Source organism: Mchenga conophoros, linkage group LG14 (assembly GCF_057382185.1).
Source record: "Mchenga conophoros isolate Kocher_MC1m ecotype Shallow Benthic linkage group LG14, M_conophoros_male_GT1.1, whole genome shotgun sequence".
Classification (NCBI taxonomy): domain Eukaryota; kingdom Metazoa; phylum Chordata; class Actinopteri; order Cichliformes; family Cichlidae; genus Mchenga; species Mchenga conophoros.
Genome location: NC_140539.1, coordinates 16,424,523 through 16,439,557, shown reverse-complemented (window position 1 = coordinate 16,439,557; position 15,035 = coordinate 16,424,523). Strand labels below are relative to the sequence as shown.

The 15,035-nt window shown below is 42.0% G+C and overlaps 1 protein-coding gene across 1 annotated transcript in view; it reads left to right on the top strand.

The window, feature by feature from the left end:
• Positions 1-14,574, top strand: part of gramd1bb (GRAM domain containing 1Bb) — a 111,821-nt gene extending 97,247 nt beyond the window's left edge. Inside the window, exons 10-25 of the mRNA XM_085245564.1 lie at positions 3,407-3,491; positions 3,979-4,082; positions 4,169-4,264; positions 5,029-5,109; positions 5,252-5,367; positions 6,354-6,513; positions 6,837-7,026; positions 7,142-7,285; positions 7,399-7,517; positions 7,607-7,749; positions 7,908-8,011; positions 8,719-9,013; positions 9,203-9,214; positions 9,778-9,885; positions 10,175-10,295; positions 10,650-14,574. Coding sequence (XP_085101690.1) covers positions 3,407-3,491; positions 3,979-4,082; positions 4,169-4,264; positions 5,029-5,109; positions 5,252-5,367; positions 6,354-6,513; positions 6,837-7,026; positions 7,142-7,285; positions 7,399-7,517; positions 7,607-7,749; positions 7,908-8,011; positions 8,719-9,013; positions 9,203-9,214; positions 9,778-9,885; positions 10,175-10,295; positions 10,650-10,739 — 1,968 coding nt within the window. The 3' untranslated portion in view covers positions 10,740-14,574. The remainder of the gene's footprint in view (positions 1-3,406; positions 3,492-3,978; positions 4,083-4,168; positions 4,265-5,028; positions 5,110-5,251; positions 5,368-6,353; positions 6,514-6,836; positions 7,027-7,141; positions 7,286-7,398; positions 7,518-7,606; positions 7,750-7,907; positions 8,012-8,718; positions 9,014-9,202; positions 9,215-9,777; positions 9,886-10,174; positions 10,296-10,649) is intronic.
• Positions 14,575-15,035: the final 461 nt, after the last annotated feature.

Sequence of the window (15,035 nt, the reverse complement as noted above, 5' to 3'; positions counted from 1 at the left end):
GGTGAATTGAATTAACTGCTCAGCATCGGGGCTACCTTCCTGACATCTTGTACACTAATCTTTACACACATGTGTTTTTACTAAAGCTCAATCAGCCGGAGAAACGTGTGTCTAACAGATCCTTTTTCAGTTCACTTGGTTCTGACACGTAGGTGTTGTAGCATTTATGCGCCTGCTTGTCAGACACTGTGTGCATGTGTGTGTGTGCACGTCTACGTGGCAGTAGCGATCGGCCACGACTTCGAAACTACAGTGACTAAACATCCACCTTTCCTAACGCGAGCCCGTACGAGGTAGGCACGGTCACCTCACTTTCTTAGGAGCAGCATAACTGCGTTTTCTTATTCGCTTTGCATCTACACAAATGTGTGGCCTCCAGGAAGTTGGCAGGAAAAGAGAAAACAAGCAACAAACAGCAAGATAAGAGATATCTGGACAGTAGACAGTGCATGAGTTTAGTGCATGGAGACCAACTTTCCATAAAATGAACAACAGCGGTAGTAAAATAGAGAGTTTATTGTTAATAGGATAAACACACTCCTCCGGTACACAGCATAAAACCCCACCCAGGTTTGCAGTACCAGTCTCCTCCATCCCCTACTGTTTGTCCAGCATGTTAATAGTTAACCAGATCGATACACGCTGTGTGTTGGTAGTTCCACTTTATACCCCGTTCGTCCTAGGCGTCACTGTGCCGCCTGAACTCTGCATGCAAAGTCACAGTCAAGTCAATGAACTCTTTCTTTCCTTAAGCTATAAAGCTACAAAATCGACACGAATACACGGAAATACCACATACCACACGGAAATACCACAATGAACCTTCATTAAGTTTCATGCTCATGATGTAAAGGCATGTTTTCCAAGAAGCCTGTGATATTTTTCTTTCTGCTTCCTCAACTTACGCAAAGATGGGACTCGTGGCTGGATTCCAGTGCCCAAATATGACTTATAAATTTGCTTAGAGCAATGAAAATCCAAGCCACAGTTACACTTGTTTTGTGTTTTGTTTTTTTTTCTCTCTGTTTGTTTTTTGTTTTGCTCACCAGTCAGACCTCCATAACTGCGCCCACGTTTTTGAGCGCCGAAGCATTTTTTTTGTTAAGAAAATCTATCGATTTTAAGTGCTGCTGAAGTAGAAGCTCTCCATCCTTCTCGCCCACTGAAAGTAGCAGAGGGGGATCAGGTGTCAGGAGTGCATGAATGACCTCAATACCAAGGCAGGAAGGAACCACTCCATACTTGCAGTTTCTTGAAATCGCCGGCGTTCAGCACGTTCAGTACTCGTACTTTGGATTCCAGCGGCCTTTCATTCATAAAATAAACGTTAAAAGCCCAAGAGCAAAGAATTATCGAGCGCGTATTTATTCATTCTCCTCGCTCTGCTATTTAAACCCTGGCTTGCGACCCGGTGCAATCCCTTTCAAGATTGATGGTGTTGTTTTGCAGCCAGAGGTAACTGGAGGTTATGCTCACATCTGTTCTCTATAACTCAATCACTCGCTCAGACTGTAAGACGGACTCAACACATACTTTGGCTTTTTTTCCCTTTATTCAGTCCTACTTTTTTCCCCTACAGCTACATCTTTGTTTATATTAATCCTCCAGTCTGCAGAGTAAACTCACCTCATTCTTTGCTGGTCATAAACAGAGTAATTATCAGGCACTCAGACCTGGACAGCAATACACACACACACACACACTCATGCTCTGCTTGCACACTTACGAGGAGGAGTAAGCAGAAAAAAGGAAAAGGCTACTGGCGTGATAATAAAGGACTTGTTGGCTGGGGTTACTAGAGGGCAACGGCCGTAACTCCTCTCCCTGTCTGCGTGAAAGGAAGCGAGAGAGAGGCACAGAAAGACAGAGTGAGACAGGAATCATGTGGCTGGAGTGCGTTGTGTCCACTGCTCAGTGTTGAAAGGGAGCAGCACCCAAGAGGAGGAGGGGAGCGCGGATACTACAGCTTCAAACTGCTGCACACATTGTCTGGCTTCTCTTATTTTCCCAACTTTTCTCGAACTGACAAGTCAAGTCGGCTGTGAGACGAGCCCACTGGGGCGCATTTTTGGAAAACTTGTTTCCATCCAGGCAGCAAAAAGGATCTGGCGCCCTGAATATGGAACTGGATGAGGACTGTACGCTGTCTGACTGGGAGGCCATGCTGGAGCTGGATGAGGCGTTGGCATTGTGGGTTCTGCAGGGTCCAGCTAGAGGGGAATGGGGTTGGGAGTGGGGCTGGGCTGCCTCAGACCTTCAAGACCCCGAGTGGGACAGTGAGGAGATTCCTGCTGTAAGTCGACCCCAGCTCGTAAGCTGAAAACATCACGGGGAGAAGCGTTGAAAAATGAAAATGTAACCTTGAAGCGGCAAAACAGAGGATCGCCCAGAGGGCTTTTTTAGGGAACTTTGTGTGCTGTGCATGCTGCTGTGAGCGTAGTTCTGTGGTAAATCCCCACCAATAATTCAAACAAGTGGTTTGGCTGTGAGTCTTTGCTATTTGAAATCTTCTTGAGCTCACATAGGCCTGTTGTTTGGCATGATTGTCCAGTTACTATGTGAGTGATTTCATTTGTCAACAGCGGAGGTTGTTTCTAGGGTTGTTTTAAAAAATGGAAACATGATGATGTCTGCAGAGAGCGGCATGATTTTTTTTAAGAACACTTTCAGTTTTTTGGCTTTAGACTTCTCCCTTGAGCCTCGATCAAAAGGAATATGTATTTTCTTTTCTTTCTGCTTAACTCTTGTTGCTGTTATGTTTTCCTGAAGTTTTCCTGTTGAAGGAAAGCATCTGGCACGGACAGTGAGAGCCTTCCCTCTGGTACACATTTGGAGATATATCACAGGCTAATCTAGTCAGCTGAAGCCAAGCATAAAGAAAAATACTGGTCATATGAAACAGAATATGCTTCCCGTTTGATCCTAATAAGCCAACACTGTCTGCTTGTTTACACTTGAGATTTCATCGATGATCCAACAAAAGCCTCACTGTCAGAAATATGTTGCCCTGTAATGCAAATAGGATATCCTGACTCATAAATACCAGTCATGGCAGCATGTGTTTTGAATGATTTGCACTGGGCTGATTCTTTCCTTGTATTGCGCTTTAAATCGGTTATGATGCGTCCTTTCAGATATCTCGGGCTACGTACCTCTGCTTGCCGTACTCTGTATTTCCATTTGCAGTAACTGTGAAAATCCCCCACAGGATGAAAGTCACGGCATGATTAAAGTAAAGCGGACATACCGATCAAACCTGTGGGTGGTTTTAACAAGGTTATCTCACATGCTCGTGGAAACAAGTAACCCAGGCTGTGTGACAGAGGCAACACTTGTGAACAGAGCATGAGGATGCGAGTGTGTGTTTGTTTGTGTGTGTGGTTTCTGACTCTGCCTGTCACTGCAGGTGCTGAGCCCGACATACAAGCAGCGCAATGAGGACTTTAGGAAACTCTTCAAGCAGCTCCCTGACACAGAGAGACTCATTGTGGGTGAGTGTACACACTGAGGCCATCTGAGTACTGGCAGGGTGCAGCCAGCTTGGTAGTAATTAGAAAATGATTAATCCTTCCGGAGCAGACAAGTACGGGATATTCCCACCGGCTGACATCATGACATGACTGTAAATATGTGTCGATTTTTGTCACTGAGTAAAATAAATCCCACGGTCTTCAGAGGCCTTAGTGTCATCGTTTGAGGAGACCTTTTCCTTTTCGGGCACTCATGTGAACACGTAATGTGAACACAAGTTTCGCTCATTTGTTGTTGAGAGTTTCTCAGTGTTCCTATGAGTACAGTCATTGTTGTAAATGCTTCCGACTAAATCAAACTGCATGTGAACTTGACTCGAACTTGCTGAAATGGTCAGTTTTGTGTCCTATTTGTTGTTGTTGTTTCTGTGCTACATGGTGCAGTTCCTGTGCCGTCTTTTTTCTCATTTTCCATCATGTCTGATTTCATGACTCATCCATGTTGCAGACTACTCCTGTGCTCTTCAGCGGGACATCCTCCTGCAGGGACGACTCTACCTCTCTGAGAACTGGATCTGTTTCTATAGCAACATCTTCCGCTGGGAAACGCTGGTATTGCTGCACTTCTGTGCATTCTTTCTGGCAGTATTGGGTGTGTGTGTGTAAGTAATGGTGTACATTTGTGTGTTTGTTTAAAGCTGACGGTGCGGCTAAAGGACATCTGCTCAATGACAAAGGAGAAGACCGCCCGGCTCATTCCCAATGCCATCCAGGTCTGCACGGACACTGAGAAGGTAAGGGATACGCAAGACTTTGTTTTCAGTGTGTACATGTCAGTGTTTATTGATGATGTGGCTGCTGATAGAAGCACAAAGATGAAGTGTGAAGTTTACAGAGCTGTGCTCTCTGCTCAGATTCAGCCAAATACTGCCAAACTGATCAGACAGCTACAAATGGATGATGAGATAAAGCACCCCGGGAGTGCAAACCAAGAGTTTCTTAAGGAAAAACAACAGGATATTCTTCTATGGCCCAGTCAGTCATCTGATCTCAGTGAAACAGAGGCGTTTTTTTAGTTATTAAATGCAAAACTGCAAGCAAATGACACAAGCAAACAAGCTGCAAATTAAAGAGGTTTCAGTAACTTTCTAGTCCCTGTACTTTCTTGGGAAAAAAAATCTGAATTGAAGCTGAAAGTCTGCATTAGAATCACACATTAAATGTTTGATTTACAGCCCACTGTGGGGTGGTGGTGTGCAGAAGCAAAACTACAAAATTGCGTCTTTTTCCTCAAACATTATGGAGGGCACCCGTAAATGTGTCAGAAATATGTGCTTTAGTTTTTATTTTCATTGATTTCAACTAATTTACAAAATTATTTCTCCCTTTCATTTTGTATTTTGTTACTTTTTAGTTCCCACTTATTTAATCTCCCAGAACTGACTCTCTTCCCTTTTTTTCTATTTGCATGTCTTTGTACATGATGCAAATTCCTTTATTTATGGTGTTATTTTAGTTCCATGTCGGCTAATACGAGATCGCGTTTTATTCTCTGCAGCACTTCTTCACCTCGTTCGGAGCCAGGGACAGGACGTACATGATGATGTTTAGACTGTGGCAGAATGCGCTGCTCGACAAGGTCAGCAAATCCAATTTGTGACTTTATGCTTTGGTCTATATTTTTTTTCTTTTGCCACACATGGGATGACAACAACAAATTGCTGCATGGTTCCCTCCTCACTCTCTTCGTTCCTTATAACTGGTTTGTTGATCTTCTGCAGCCTCTGTGCCCCAAAGAGCTCTGGCACTTTGTTCATCAGTGCTATGGCAACGAGCTCGGCCTGACCAGTGACGACGAGGACTACGTTCCTCCCGATGATGACTTTAACACCATGGGGTATGTCTGGTTATGGTGCTGCATCAGTTACTATGGCTACCACTATAAATATTGTCATTTGGTTGCCTAATTTCCCAAATTAGAAAATAATTATTCCGGCCAACATGAGCCAGAGCCAGTAAATACTGAGTATTTTCTGTGCCGATGTACTATTAATACAGTTACGGTTTGAATGCTTTTATTCTACAATGCACTCACAGTGAAGGCTAAAGGCTTTGTTGCGAACATGTCTACATACACATAAGAGACAGTTTGCCTCAAAATCAAGTTTACATGTTTCTCCCCTAGTGCTAGTTATCGATCTCGATCTTTTTGTGTTGAGCTCATCAGTTTTGGGTGGAGGTGTCTGTGTTCCTTATGACATAATGTAAATAAATGGCACTTGGCTCACTGTGCTCAGAAGAGCCAAAAAATGTATTTGAACAAGTCGTTCATTCGAGAACTCATGACCTACCTCTGCAACATAGAAGCACATGAACCCGTGACGGTGTGACATGACACAAACATGTGACATAATATAAACATACAGAAACAATAGCACTCCCCTCATGTTAGCTAGTTCCTTTGATTGGCCAGCGTGAAAAACATTCCTACATAAAACCACAAACCATGCTGCCTTTGCAGTGGTTGATTCATAGACAGTGACAAGGTCATGCTCGCAATCAGTAGCCATCTGGGTGTGTCAAGTTGACAATAAAATGTCAATAAAAAGGACTCACTCTGCTATCAGTTTGTGATTGAACGGGGTCAAGTCAGCAGCCTCTGATAACACGGGAATTACCTGTGACAGATAAGCAGAAATTAGAAATCTCTTGCCATCTGTTGTAAATCCATTGCTGTCTACAATCAGAGAAATTCACATTTACTGCTTACATCCAGACTACAGGCAGAAACTCATATATTTGTAACTTAGCTATTCTATTATCGCAGACGTCTCTACAGCTGCAGTAAAGTCTGGGGCTGTCACGTTTCTCCATTGCCTTCAGGTTCAGTGAGGAGATTCCCAATGAGGAGAATGAGATCAACAATGATAACTTGTCCAAGAACAACGTAGAAGCCAAGCCTGAAGGGAGCCCTCCTCCTGTACAAAAGAAGCTCATCCCAAACAGCACCATCCCCACCCCTGGCAACCACGATACCATCACAGTAAGTTGTTGCAGTTATGCTCTATACTCTGTTTTTAACCACGTAAAGCCTAAAACATGAAATCATTGGCAGACAATTCCTTTCTATTTTTTTATTTCAGTGTTTATTCTACCTTTTGACATTTTTCACGTTTTTAAAAAGGAAATAACATTTTACTTTGCATATAAGAGTTTTAATTTGTATCATTATTGCTCCATTCAGTATTTTTGTGCAGTTTTTTCAGGTTTTTCAGTATTTAAAAAAAACAAATCACAAAAATTTTAATCAAATCACATGCAAACCTCAGAATCTCTGAATAACTTCACCATATTGTTTTTCCGCAGTTTGACCTCCCAGCTGAGGAATATGCAGACTGCCTGCCAGATGGTGATCTGCTGGCTGTCCCTCTGGTGGTGGAGGAAAAGAATGAGACCAGTGGGCCTGCTGGTCCTGTCCCATCACCGTCACTGGACTTCAATGACAATGAAGACATCCCCACTGAGCTCAGTGATTCTTCAGAAACACACGACGAGGGTAATTGCAGAGAGCGGACGGTCTTTGCTAACAGGACGACTATTCATATAATTTAAAACCAGAACATAAGAAATGTATTTTCTTTATTTGTTATGTGTGTTTCTTTGCCACGTAGGAGAGGTACAAGCCTTCCATGAGGATCTCAATGGCAGGCAGCATATCAATGAGATCTACAAGTTCAGTGTGGACAAGCTGTATGACATCCTTTTCACGGAGTCTCAGTTCATGAGTGATTTCATGGAGCAGAGGCGATTCTCAGGTCGGTACGCCTGATGTTCCTGCACGTGATTCAGTCGAGTCACGTCTGAGCTCCTTGGAAAGAGTGCAAGCTAAAAAGACAGGCTTTATTCAATTCGAACATTTGCTTTTCAGATATAGTGTACCATCCATGGAAGAAGGAGGAAGATGGGAACCAGACCAGAGAAATCATGTACACCATCTCTCTGTCCAACCCCCTGGCTCCCAAAACAGCCACAGTCACTGAGACACAGGTAGTGATGTCAAGTAGAAACATGTTTAATTATTTAAGCTCTGCTGTGCTTTATGAGACACTTAAACTACATTTTGTTGATTGTATCAGACTCTATACAAAGCCAGTCAGGAGAGTGAGTGTTACATCATTGATGCTGAGGTCATCACACACGACGTCCCCTATCATGACTACTTCTACACTCTCAACCGCTACATGCTCACGAGGGTGGCCAAGAACAAGTGTCGGTTACGGTGAGTCATAAGACTTCGTGACATAATTATTTTTGGACCATCTTTCCCCGTGTTTAAATTATTTTTAAGTGTTTCTTTTCATGGTTTATCTCAATTTATTTAGCATTTTATTGCAAAGACAGAACCTGTGTATGAATACAGTCATCCTCTTCTCCTAGGATATCAACAGAGCTGCGTTACAGGAAACAGCCATGGGGGCTGGTAAAAGGCTTCATAGAGAAGAACTTCTGGAGTGGGCTTGAAGAAAACTTCCGCCATCTTGGTAAACTCCATGGTTGTTTGGTTGGCTGTTTCGATTGGTCACATCAGTCATGTGGTTTTCTTAACAAGAAGACTCAGAGAGCGCAACTCGAAGAGCAAGGGCTAAACTAAAACCTTTATTTATGATGCTTTTATTACAACATGCTGACGTCAGCTTGTTTTTATTAGAATATGATGACATCAGCCTGTTATGGCGTCACTGTGAGCTCGTAGAGCATCGTATTTTTTCAAAAAAGGGGGTGTTATGCTCGATATGATCTTGGGCGCTAACAATGAAGGTCAAACTCAAATGCTCAGCCAACATGGTACCCGTCCTCCAAGGCCTGGTATATTGTTGTGAACTCCATAAAAATTGTGGGTAATATAGTTTTTTTTTTACTGATTTTAACATTTGATGTGATCTTGACCCTAGTTATACCTTAATTAAATCAGCTGAAGCTGTTATTGGTATCTACCATCACACAAAACTTTCACAATGATATCTTTGGACACTGGACTGCAGCAAACAGACAAACAGACAGACAAAGAAATGGAACCGATTACATACTCCCCCCATTCAAGGGGAGAAATAATGGCAACGATAGACTTAATCTAATCATTGCTTAATGCTTAAAGAGAGAACAAGAGCATGTGGATGTTTTCAACAAGCTGAAAGTGCATGGGTGTTATATATATTTATATGTAACAGGTGTGTTTTTCCTCTCTCAGAGTTGGAGCTGTCCAAGCTGGAGGAGATACTCATGGAGACTCACCAGCTGTCTCCAAAGGCAAAAGTGGTGAAGAACTCCACGGTGAGGCGCAAGAAGAGGCCGCTTCCCCACATGCGCAGCCAGCATCTGGATGAGGCCCTCAGCCCCGTTACCACGCCGACAGATGAGGAAGTGATCCAGAGGATCAAACACGTGGCCGGCTCCACGCAAACGAGACACCAGAGTCCAGAACACCTGCCCGGAGGCTTCGCTCTGTACAGCGTCTCCAAACTGCTGCTCATCATCAGCTTTGTGTAAGCAGCTCATCAGAGCACGCACGTGCACACGTCATTCCTGTGAGGATGGCTGCACAGTTGTCCATCAGGATGTAAATGTACATTTGACACATGCTGACATGACTTATTTTAATTTCCTTAGAAATATGTCATTATTGTTCTTTTGAGTGTAACTCCTTTCTCCTCTTCTTTCATTGCCATCCATAGGATCTGTCTCAGGTACACATATATGTTCTCTGATATATAGACAGATTACAAATTATAGAAAAACTAACAAACTGTCTTAGTAAGGTACTGGGCCACTATATGTCGGCCGATTGGCTTTAGCGTTCCTTAGCAGGTTTGCTCTTTTATTTAATGTCTCAATGTCGGTGGAGAGTGACTGACTGACTGATGCACAGTCCAAAGTTTCCTGTAGGCGTTCAGTGATGTTGAACTCTCATTACTCTGAAAACAGCTTTGTTCCCACGTGTGTGTATCAAACTATTTAGCGACGCCCTCGTGTCCTTTATCCTGGCAGAGAGGATAAAGTTTGCAAGTAGATCCAAACTATGTGAGCAAAATGCCCCCAAAGCATAACAGAGATTCATTTAATCATTACATTTGTCATCCGTCTGTATTCAGTATTTATTGAAAACCATCCCACAGTCAAAGTGTACTTTCAGTATACATCAGAGTGCTCATACCAGCTCATTAGAGGCATTATGAATGATTTCAAAGTGAAGCTGAGCCCTCGTTTGTTGACTCTCTTTCTTCATTTCTGTCTCTTTGCCCTCCTCCAGCCTGGTCCTGCTTGTGTTCCTCAACATGATGCTTTTCTACAAACTGTGGATGCTGGAGTACTCTGCGCAGTCCTTAACAACCTGGCAAGGTCTGCGGTTTCATGAAAGGTAAACACACCCCAACAGATCCATGTGTACACACGGTTTATTGCACTGTTTTTTTCATTACTCTTTACACAGAACTTTCTGTTAAACACATTAAAGATACCCAAACACTGTAATACAATTCCAGACAGGCACACACATCCGTAAAGTAAACTGCATCCATATTGCCTTGAACAGGAAATCTCCACGCTTGCTTACTGATTGTTAGCAGTCCCTTAAAATGGAAATAATGCTTCAGTGCCTGCACCCTTAGGTTGCTGTGTGTGTTTATCTGTGTGTGTGTTTTTCCAAGTAAACTGCCTCAGACGCAGATGGAGTGGGCCCAACTCCTGGAGGCACAGCAGCGGTACCACGATGCTGAGCTGCAAAAGTGGAGGGAGATTATCAAGTCATCCGTAGTGCTGCTGGACCAGGTATAGAAAAAGTTTCTTTTTTTACAGCAGATAGTAAATAATAATATAATTAACATTATTTAAATTAAATAAGATAAATAATAATTCTGAAAATGTAGTTTTACTTTTATTTATGTGTTTCAATATTTTTAATAGTTTCATTTTTAATATTAGTGTAATTTTAATATTATTTCTGCCAGAAGAGATTGTACGTGTTCTCATAAATACATTCAACTCTGACCAAAGCTTACATTTGCTAACTAGCTTGATTTTCATTTATGCTATTGCGACCAAAAGTTTGAATAACTTTTTCGCCTGTTATTAAAATGGAGAAAATACTATTTAACATGTGTTCCTGTTGTTTTGCTTCTTCAGATGAAAGACTCTTTATTGAACCTCCAGAGAGGCATTGGTTTAAGGGACTACCCCTCTGAGACTGAGGAGAAGCGCAGTCGCTATCACTGACACACTACCATCAGGCCATGAGGGCATGCTGTGCAATACGGGACCTGTTTTCTTTTTGAACCAGTATGCCGTCAGCGGCAAGACAGAGAGAGAACAGAGAGGGGTGGTGGGACCAATAGTGAGCGGATCCATGGACATAAAGAGAGGAACAGTCATCTCTAGCGTATGGAAGTTAAAACCACCCCCAGAGGACGAAACCACGGACAGAAAGGGTCCCGATCACACACAGGAATCGAGCTATCCCCAACAAGAGGAGGTGCAAGACTTGCTTCCTCTAAACACCTTGGGGATAACCGTTTCCTTCTACTCTCTTTATTTCCAAGTGCATCCTACTGTAAGCCATGTGAGCCAGGAGCGTGGCGGAGAGAGCGAAGGAAAACTACTGCATGCATTTAGACAACCTATCTCCCCTCAGTCAGTGTTAATGTGGTCCAGTTCCAGTCTATGTGTGTCTGAAAAAGAACAGAAGAAGAGGAGAGATTGAGTCAAAGAAAAGGGGAGGGGGATCCTTTTGAGTCTTAACGGCTTTCTACACTCTCCGACTGTTCCAAATCAATCGTACCCTAGAGGTCCTCGCTGCAGCGTCCCTTCAGTAAACCTCCAGGTGATCAGAGGACAGGTTCACTCCACGAGAAAAGACGTATTGTAGCTGGGAGATCAGCTTCACTGATCAGCCCTTATTGCCTTGTTTGAGCCTGGACTGTGTGGTTTCTGTCCGGGCTGGTTCCCTGACATACCGATGAGTAGAGCGTAAGATTGATAAGATGCGATTCGCAGGCTCGGTTTCTCCCGTCACAGTGTTACCTACCTTATGTCGCATTATTTCTCATCCTTCTGATGAAGTCGAATGTATTAGTCTGGGGGAAAAAAGAAAAAAAAAGGCTGGACTTTGATCACAACTTGATAAACTTTGAAACGGGGACGCTGCAGCTAGACCGACCAGTAGGGAGTCCTGTGTTCTTACATGTTTTATTACTAAACTGTGATTATATCTCTTTAAAAATGTTTCAGATTGGAAAGAGGTCATGAATATATTTGAAATATATAAGAATATTTCATTATTATATAATATATATACATATATATATATTTAAAAATATATAAAAAACATTACCTATATTTATTGTTAATTTATGTACATACAGAAATGATCAGAGCTCTAGACCAGTTAAAGAATTTCTAACAAAAAGTGTTTTCTTCTAAAGATGCATGCCAGATATGTCTGTGACATGTCCAGTGTGCAAGTATGATTCTTCATTCGCGCGATTATGTTCGCGCACGTGAGCGTGTGTGTGTGTGTGTGTGTGTGTGTGTGTGTGTGTGTGTGTGTGTGTGTGTGCAGGAATTTTTACCATTCCACATGTCTATGTTTCTTTTCTGGCTCTTCCAGCTGGACTGCCTTCTTTTCTTTTTTTAATGCTGATGTGTTTGGATGCTGCCTTGCATTTGTCCCACCAGGGTGCAGCTGCACATTTGAAGAGTTTTGTTCCAAAATGATGTATCAGACAGCTGGAAACAGCCACGATCGATTGGTTAGGTAGTGTCACATGCACATTTGGCTAAGAAGCTAAACGATGCCTGGCTCGACCGCAGGAGGAAACACAAACCCCTTTGAGGTTGTGTCAGTAAGAGCATCTCGCTTAAAATCAAAAATAACCGGAGCTACCTGCTGTGACAACCCTTTCTAAATAAGGGCAGGAAAAAAAAGTAAAAATATATATTTTTTGCAGTTTGCAAAAATGAAATGGATACATGCTATTTTGGAAATGAACCCTTCGTGCCCCCTGTGAGCAACTCTTCTGTTCATTTCACCACATTAGCTGCCGCTGTTTGCTAAACAGGAAGAGGTTTTGGCATTTTAGGAAATCTGCACATTTGCTGTAAGGTTGGATGATATGATCAGATGCTACTGTCACGTGTGTAAACTAAGTAAGTAAATAAGAAACAAAAAGAAATTAAGCCTGACAGTTTTTGTTCATTCTTTGTAAGTTTAGATCTACCTTCATATTTGGCATCTTGGTAGGATCTTTTCATCTTACTCTCAGTAAAAAAATAAATAAAAAGTGAGAGCATAAGCACATTCCTCAAAATCGAAACCTCTTCCTTTAAAAATACCTGCGTTAACTCAAAATGTACTCTACCTTTCCCCGTTTCAAGTGTCTGTCTTGGATGCAGTGAAAGCATGAGAATTAACTTTATGCAACTAAATTGAACCAAAAGAAAGTAGAAATGTACTTTCACAGAGGACGTATTGTTTTAAATTAAGTATTTATCATGTATGTTATATATATATATATATATATATATATATATATATACATACATACATACATACACAGGTGTTAGTATGGTGGTTTACTCACTCACCTAACAACATCCCCAGGTTTGATCCCAGAATGATGCACAAATCCCTATTTGGGGTTGCATCAGGAACGGCACCCGGTGTAAAAAAAAAAATAATAATAATAATTTTATCTGCTGAATCAAACACATGGATCTGCCCGCTATGGCAACCCCCTTGTGAATAAGGGAGCAGCTGAAAGCAGCTATATAAAAAGTAGTGTTACGTTTGCTGAGGCCTCGCCCCGAACTTAGCCTGGCACACCTTCTCGTCCGTTTTCCGGAGCAAAGATTGGACGAGCGATCAGTATGAGGGCAAGCAGATAACTTTACTGTGGCGTGTTCTCGACCGACATATTGAGCGCGTTCCATTTGAAGAAGGCACAGTGACGATAACGCACAGAAACCTTAAGACGTGAATGTGAGCGATTTTGAGATGTTTTCTGTTTTATAGAAATCACCTTCACAATCTCGAAGGCACTGAAAGATTATAGTGAAGTTATGCTTTGTGTGTATGACGGTGCGAATACATGGAAATGTAACTGAAATGCTTTTAGAGTTTGTTTTCAAGTGTAGTGAGTAGATTTTTTCTTCTTCGTTTTCAGATGCTTCTGTAGTAAATGCTTGATTGAGATGGTTTTACTGACACGTTTTCACCGTCGCGGCTGAGTGAAGCAGTTAATGTCACCTCAGTCCAAGTCAGACGCTCGATCGGGCTTTTGAGGAAGCTGTTGCGACAGCAAACTTAAGTTTTATTTCACAAATCTGAACAGTTATGCAAATTTACTTCTTGTTTTTCTTTTTCTTCAGAACTGTTTCTCATTTTTACCAGCAAATTAAACAAATTAAGTTTCATTCTATAGCAATCAACACTTCTTTTTTTTTCTGTCCATTTGCTTTCACTCTTTCTCTCCTAGCATGCACTCACGCAGTTAATCTGTGTTAATCGAATGATTGTATGGTTGCTATCGCTGCACAACTGTGGAACCAAGGTGACCTGGGAGATTTTGTCACTGACAGCAGATGGAGTTTCTGTACGTGCTTTGTTAACTGTATCCATTGGGCATTCGCCTAGAGGCAACAGAGCTACCCTTGCAACACAGTGCTGACTAACAGCCTTGGTTAACACACAGTAGGAATCACACGCAACCTCCTGAAAACGACCACTGATTAAAACTCTTCTTCGAGTGTGTCTTGATAAAACATGTACTGTGTAGTTCTGTTCAAAGAGAATTCTGCTGTATGTTTTTTTTAAAGGTTTTGATCTCTAGACTTTTAGTGAAATTTCTACATGAGATGAATATGCTGTATGTATATGTTGTGTATATCTGCAGTGTGCACACACGCACACTGTCAAAAGAATCCGACCTGCGCTGCGCGTAGGTTTTGACTTGCTGATGACTTTTGCTTCATAGAGATGGGAGATAAAAGTGGCTTTCTGGTTCATGTGAAGTAGAGGTTGGAAGTTTGAATAAAGAAAAAATACTAAAACAGATGCTGCTGCTATTTTTGGTGTGGTTACTTTTGAGTTTCACAAATGCAGTAATGAGTGAGAAGAAAATTAACATTCATGAAAATCTGGAACTGAATCACAAAAACGGATCCTTAGCAGATTTGAGAATGAGGTAAATACAACCTCATTCTAAGACAAACAGCAACACGTGAGCTCTTACTGTCAGGATATGTTGTGTTAGGACCCAAGATGGAGAGGTTAACAAAAGGCATTATTGGATTGATGGAAATCTATATAAGGCCAAACACAAAACGATGCAAAACAAGTGCAAACTATTTCAATTCACAAGGGACCAGGGATCAGAATGACGCTAGAGAACTGAACTACACTCTGACAACAGAAAGAAAGTGTATAAATACACAGCGGGGAGATTAGAGCAGAGAAGAAACACCTGGGACACAGTACCAAGACACAGGTGGACAGGAAGTAACTGATGAGAGGGA